This window comes from Chenopodium quinoa, unplaced genomic scaffold (assembly GCF_001683475.1).
Source record: "Chenopodium quinoa cultivar QQ74 unplaced genomic scaffold, ASM168347v1, whole genome shotgun sequence".
NCBI lineage: Eukaryota > Viridiplantae > Streptophyta > Magnoliopsida > Caryophyllales > Amaranthaceae > Chenopodium > Chenopodium quinoa.
In genome coordinates this window covers 3,066,813-3,073,989 of record NW_018745413.1, presented here as the reverse complement: position 1 = coordinate 3,073,989, position 7,177 = coordinate 3,066,813, and the positions used below count along the sequence as shown (strand labels likewise).

At 36.5% G+C, this 7,177-nt stretch overlaps 1 protein-coding gene across 1 annotated transcript in view; it reads left to right on the top strand.

The window, feature by feature from the left end:
- The first annotated feature begins 5,239 nt into the window (after nucleotides 1–5,239).
- LOC110713344 (DExH-box ATP-dependent RNA helicase DExH16, mitochondrial-like) overlaps nucleotides 5,240–7,177 on the top strand; it is a 42,715-nt gene continuing 40,777 nt past the window's right edge. Inside the window, exons 1-2 of the mRNA XM_021891801.1 lie at nucleotides 5,240–5,424; nucleotides 6,286–6,403. Of these exons, the coding sequence (XP_021747493.1) occupies nucleotides 5,364–5,424; nucleotides 6,286–6,403 (179 nt within the window). The 5' untranslated portion in view covers nucleotides 5,240–5,363. The remainder of the gene's footprint in view (nucleotides 5,425–6,285; nucleotides 6,404–7,177) is intronic.

The following is a 7,177-nucleotide window of genomic DNA, read 5'->3' as shown; positions in this document are numbered from 1 at the left end:
AACAAGTGTATCATTTTTTCCACAAGGAGTAAAAATGCAAGATTAAGATCAAAATTTTGAGATAACAACAAGGCCTTAGTCTCAAAATGATTTGGGCTCCGCTAACATGAATCGTCATAAGGAATTAATGCAAGTTAATCCCCAAAACTGCATCACCCTATTCCCCTTCTACCAACACCTTACTCCCAACAATTATCATTGCCACGACCATTCACCCCACTAGCCTCAGCCAAACCACCAGTGAACCACACCACCCAGTGCCATTGGCCTGCACAACCCACAAAATTTTCCCGCGGAAAACCCCACCATTATATTCAACCTTCCATCAATCTCAATCACTTATAACCATCATCACAACAGCCCCACCATTCACAAATAAAATTCTACACTAAGATGGGTGAAACCTGGAACTATTCAGATCAATTCACCTCTAAAAGTTAATACTCGATGTTAGTCACTTTACTCACTTAGTCCAATCATATACGCATCATAAAAAGTATTTTTCAAAATAAAATTAGCAAGCAGCCACTGATTTTGATAACTTAGTGATCAAATATAGCAAAAAATTCACCCAAAACTTCAAATTAGATCATCTTTTTTTTTTCTTTGTTAAGGGTTCATTAATCATTTACACTATATTTCATAAGAATTTCTGGTTGAACCAAATAACATTTAGAGGCAATGCAAGAAAGATTAAAAGCCACATAATGTCAAACAATCGAGTATCAAGAACATACACTCCTCAATTTTCCTAGGTTCTACTCACTTTCTATTTTCATCTATTTTTTTTTAATTTCCACTGACTTATTAATTAATTCCTTTGATGGCATTCAATTCAATTTTGTTCCAATTTTAGAGAAAGAGACTATATACTAATATTGAATTCAATTATTCAATATTTCAATTCATAATTTAATTCATAATTTCATACTCTAAATCTCAAATTCTAAACAAAAAACATAACCTTATTGAAAGTTTGAAACAAATTAAAAGAGAAAGGAAAGAAGGGGACCTACGGTTGGAGGCTGTGAAGCGTTGGAGGAGTTGGAGCCTTGCTGCCTTGGAGGCTGACTTGCCGCCGAGAAGAAATTGGGTCGTGAATGGGTGAGGTGTGAGATCGTAACTAAGCAAAAAGAGGAACTTCAAGCTTCAACAAAGAGGCGAATTGAAGAGGGGTTAGGGTGACTACTGACTAGCCGTCGCGGCGTCGCCGGTCGCCGGACCTGGAGACTAGAATACCGAGGAAGGAGAAGGGGCGAAGAGAGAGAACAAATGAATGGTGGTGGCTGGAATTTGAATGAAACAGTGAATGAGCACGAAAGAGAGAAGGAAGAAGAAAGAAAGTTTAAGCGGTTTTTTTTAAATTAAGGCGCCGGTTCAAACCGGTGCCCTTTTATTTTTGGCACCGGTTTGGTTTGAACCGGTGCCTTATATATTTTGTAAAAGTGCGCCCAAATTTGGGCCGGTTTAGAGCACCGGTTTGGCCTGAACCGGTGCCTTTATGGGGGTGCCTTATTCTTTTTTTCTACTAGTGAATGGATGTCCTTGGGAAACCGACCGATGATGACTCTGCTCATGATATTATTTTGTTCTCATTCCATGATGGTTTTGACATTGTCAAGCTCACTCATAATGATGAGGGATCTTCGGTGAAAAGTTCAATCAAGTGGACCCACCCCTAGAGTCATCCCTGAAGGAGTTATGTCTTGGACAAGTGCAATTACTAGATATATCAAGGATCACTATTATGGAGATAATAAGTTCATTCTATAGGGTCGTCAATGTTTGGTGCTAGATATGACAATTGATCTTTGGGCTAGCTTAATGGCCCAAAACCTTATAGAATGGATCCTACAAGGTCACACATAAGAGTATTGGGTTAAACAAGTTAGAGGCCCATTATTGGGCCTCATGAGTTCACGGCATACCATGTTGATGATTGGGCTTGGATAGTTAGAAGAGTCTAATAGGTTTTGGACTTGACATGGTTTTATTTCTAGATATGATCTATAAATATAAACCATGCCTAGGGTTGCATGACATAACAATTGACATACAGTAAATTGTCACACAAGCAACCAAGTATCCCAAAACCCTAATTCTCTCTCTCTGCTCAGCCCCCCCTCTCTCTCTCCTCCCTGTCCGTACGGCTCTCCCTTGTGGGCGGCGCGTGTGGTGGTACGTGGGTGGTGGTGTGGTGTGTTCGTGGCTCGGATCTCCGTTGAAGGTTGATTGAAGCGTTCAGTCACAACTAACTAGCATTAGTTGAGGTTTAATCCGTGCTCGTGGACTAAGTAGAGGAATCACACGTGAGGTTCTTGTTCTCCTTATTGTTCTTGCTCGATCACTTGTGGAATCATGCTTCAAAGGTATTATTCTTACTCTTTATGTGTTATGCATGAGATCCTTGGTTAGGTGCTATATGAATATGATTCATGATTATTTCCGCTGCGTAGTACCTATATTTCCCTACAATCCCACGCTGCTTTCACAGCTTGTTCACAAGTCTCATCTAGCAACCAACTTGTCTTAAATCTAAATCCCAGTTTCTTCTTTTTCTTCTTTTTTGCATTGCACTATTGCTTAAGGAAAATAGCAGTGTGGTCAAATCTTACTCTGACGAGGTGTTTGACTCTACTCCTCGGGAACATGGAAGTCCATGAGTGCGAGGCAAGAAAACGATCAAAACGTTCCCGGACCCTAGTTTCCACGGAATTACCTTTCTCCCACGTGTACCAACTACCTTCGAACCCAAGGTCTCGAAGTTGGAAGTCATTAGCCACTTCTCGAAAAGGACCAATCTCCCTCCTCATTCTATCCGCACCTCCCTCCTTCTCTTCATATCTCATTGAAATCCCCCCTAGCAAAATAGGATGAGAAGTCTCACTGCATAACTTACAAATTAGGTCCCATGTTTTGTACTTTTCCTCTTCTCTAGGCCACCCATAAATACCCACAAACCTCCAAACCCCTACCCTACTAGTCACATCCCCACATATATGGTTTTAAGAATAGGAAACAAGTTGAAAATCCACCTCCTCCCTCCAATACAAAACCAAACCACCCGACCTTCCTCTACAAGCTACACCAAAAGATTTAAAAAATCCAGTCTGATTTTTAATTCCCTCTACCTCCAACGTATTGATCATCGTTTCCGACACAAAAACCATGTCGGGGGCAAGTCTATTACTCCACTTTCGGAGTTGTTGAACTGCACGGGAGTTGCTCAATCCCCGACAATTCCAACACAGAACACTCATTGCGAGAGGCGGGGTTGGTCCATGCCAACCTCCGTCGCCAAATTTGCATATATTACATCTACTTCATCAAGTCTACTACATTTACTAATACCACCAGCCTCCTTAATGTCCATCTTTGCCACATCAAAGTCACGTTTAAGGGAATTCAAGTTACTGATCATTGTCTTGCTGGATGAAGGAACTTTCATCATGCGCTTCACAGTTTTAATTTTGGTTTTCTCAGAAGAGACACCATTCTGGAAAGTACTGCTAGTGATGGTCAGAGGCCCACTCTCCACGCGCTCTAAACTTTTATCACTATCATGCTTTGTACTCTTATTAGCACATTCAATTTTAGAAAGAATTGGAACAAAATCTTTGTTGCCGTCTGTTTGCTTAGGTTCGATCAGCACATTAGTAGCTTGCTATTGAAGGGCGCTTGAAGATGATTTTGGACTGTCAATGCTCTTCTCCTCATTGCTCTTATCATCATACCTGGTCACAAATTGGAGTTTTTGCTTCGCCTTAAGCGATTCTATTTCTTCGACTTCTTTGAGTCTCCCCTTCTAAGGCGTCGCTTCAATGGCAGTGCTCCACCCAAGCTTTAACCGTCTCTCTTCTTCAGGCGCCAAGTGACAGTCTTTTTCTGAGTGACCCATAATCCCGCAAGCACAACAAAAGAATGACAGATGTTCATAGGCGAAATCCACACTCGACTCTCTACCCTTGCGATCCTTGATCAATTGAAATCTTCGAAGGGGACGAGTCGTATCCAACATCAGTTTGACCCTCCTATAGCTCCCTATACCCAGCACATCCTCTTCAATTTCCAAGATCTGTCCCATCCATTGCACTACTTCTCTAACGTGTGTGTCTGATCTGCAATTGAAAGGGAGATTCTTTATACGAACCCATAATGGAGAATGGGTCAGAGTAACCTTCTCAAGCTGCTCATCGCCATCGATTTCCTTGAGAATCACCAACATATTATCGAAACACCATGGTCGACCCTTCAAAACGTTCCCCAAATCCTTGTAATGGAAGAATTGGAAAGCGAAAAGATTAAGGCTAAGGACCCTAATTGCCAAACCATGAGTGGGAGCCCAAACGTTGTGATTGTTTTTTGGAAAGCTTCAACATTGTACGGTCTCTCGGTTAGAATTTTTCCCACTAGCATTAATTCCAAATTGTTATCATTATCGCTAGGGTTAATCGCACCAAGATCAATCACTTCTCCTTCCTCCTCATGAATTTGGAGTTGGGAATACATCTTAACTATGTCCTCTGCCATCAGATTGCCGATGAGGAGAACAACCGGATTCCGGTAGAATCGCTATCTGAACGATAAAGATAGCCCTTTTTCTCGAGAGAGAATGCCCTTTCTTTCAAAGGAGTTTTTTTTGAATGAACAATCATATAACTAATTTATAAAGCTAAACTTTTAGACAGACCACGACATTGCGACACTTGACGTTCTAAATTTTCGCTAAGTGTCGTGCCACGTTGGATATATTTATATAGACTTCATAGGATAAAAAAAGTTTAAAATTCTATTTTTAATCAAATTTGGATAGAATTTTAGGATAAAATTGTTAATTGAGAGTTTTATTTTCGATAAAATACCAATATTTCATAGGTATAAATTTAATTATAATTTTATTCAAAAAAATATTAGATTATAACTTTTAAAAAAATACCAATATTATTATTAGTCATTTACATGCCTACTTCTATATAGTTTAAATCGTCACAAAAGCACATTAATTTCTAACTAATTTTGTATTAGAAAGTTAGAGATCAGATATATTTTGAAATTTGACATATAAATTAAAATTTATCTCAAAATTTAATAAAAAACCCGGACATCGCACGGACACAAAACCTTTTTTTTTTGAGAAAGCACGGGGCACAAAACTAGTGCTTTACTTATTGAAGAATTCCTAAAGTAAGAATTAATCATTTTGATTTATAAGTCAATTAAATTACTTAAAAATTTATACAATAAAAAAAAAATAAAAAACACTTTTTAAAACACCGATGAGTATCGGGGAGTGGAAAAAAAAGTGGGAGCATTGGCCATTTATAAACTCAGTATTGGCCTCATTGTAGGAAAATTAAAAAACAATGGCGTCTTCGCTTCTTCGCCGGAGATTCTCAAACTTCAGCGTTTCTCGTCATATTTACGGTTCGATTCTTTTGCTCTAATCTTCAAATGTCGTCGTAATAACATCTTTTTTTTTCTTTTGTGTCTGACTTTATTTAACAGAAATTATAGAAACCTACATATATTCTCTTGCCAATAAATTAAACCTTATGCTTTTCCTCTTTTGATATGATGTTTCTATTGTGCGGCAAGCATAATAATAAGTGCAGTATATTACTTATTTAATTTAAAATTTATGAATTGGGATTGTATTAAATTGCTTATTTTGCACAACAATTTGTTCAGCAATTACCTGAGTTTGGTAATTAAACCTGGACATTGCTTCTATCCAAGCTTAAATATTTTTAATTAAATATATTCAATTTAGGATCTATTTTTTAGTTTTTAACAATTCAATATGCATTTTTTTTTTGTATGTTAAAATATGTTTTTTGAGCATCATTTGCTAGAAAATTGTTAATTTTTGCTCTACGGAAAATGAATTAGAAGCTTAAAAGTAAAAACTATTTCAATTTTTTCGATGCATTCTATTGTTTGGGTTTCAATTATGTACCGAGTAGCAATTTTGAGTGCTCCCTCCATCCCTAAATTACATTCCTCTTTCTAGCATTTATTCCTCACATAATAGAGAGAAAGAGGAATGTAATTTAGGGAATGTAATAGAGTAGGAAATTGCAAATTGGATGATGTGAAAAGTGTGGAGAAACCAATTTCACTTTTGAGATTGCATTGAGTTAGTGACTTAGTGTTATCCGGCAACTCGTATTTTAATGTTTATTGATTCAGAAAGTTGAGGAAAATAATTAAAACGAATAGGTTTCCCGGTGGATTAAATTTATGTCATGATCATCTTGTCATATTATTGTTCTTTCAATTTTTCAGATAAGTTTGAGAGTTTCCCTTTGGAGTTTAAATTAGGACTGTTGGCTTGTCAATGCAATTATTTGAGGCTGTTCAGCAGTTGTGTTTCTTCAACTGGATTTGATTTTACAGACTTGACGTAAGTATCATCTCTTTACACTTGCTATTGTTATTTGATGTGTATGTATATATATATATATATATATATATATCATTTGTTTGTTGTCTTTGTATAGCCTTCTTTGTTGATATATAGCATTGCCTCATACGGAGTAGTAGATTTTGATACTTCCTTGGTTCTTTTATATTGCACCATATGGACTTTTACACGATTTGTACACTTTCCTTAGACCATTTTTTTTTTTTTTTTTGCGATTTATAAATACCAGAAAAAAGTCATGTGGGATCTTTGTATTTCCTTTTTTTTATTTTTTATTTTATTTTATTTCCTTTTTATGTTTTTTTTAACTAAAAGCTAGTTGATTGTATTATTGGTATGTGTTGTGCATTTTCAAGTGCGATGTCTAAATGTTGTTATTAAAAAAGCGTATGAGGAAATATTATTTTTAGTAGAATATCTTTTCCTTTTCTTGCTACTAGTAATATTTATAGTGTTTGAAACTTTTGAAGGGAAAAATTTCTATTATGTTTTAGTGCTGTACTCCATCCGTTCTTTTGTGTTCTACTTCTACCCACTTTCCATTTTAATTTGTATTACTACTTCACATTTTAGTCTTTTTTTGTTCTACTCAATTTGCTTTATTCTGTTTAAGTCTATCAATTTTACCACCCACCCCTTCTAAGGTTCTACCCCACAGTAATTACACCTTTTTACACTCTCTTACTTAAGTTTATTTCTTTTTTATTTTTATTTTCTTATTATACAAACTCATCTTTTTACATTTTCACTTAC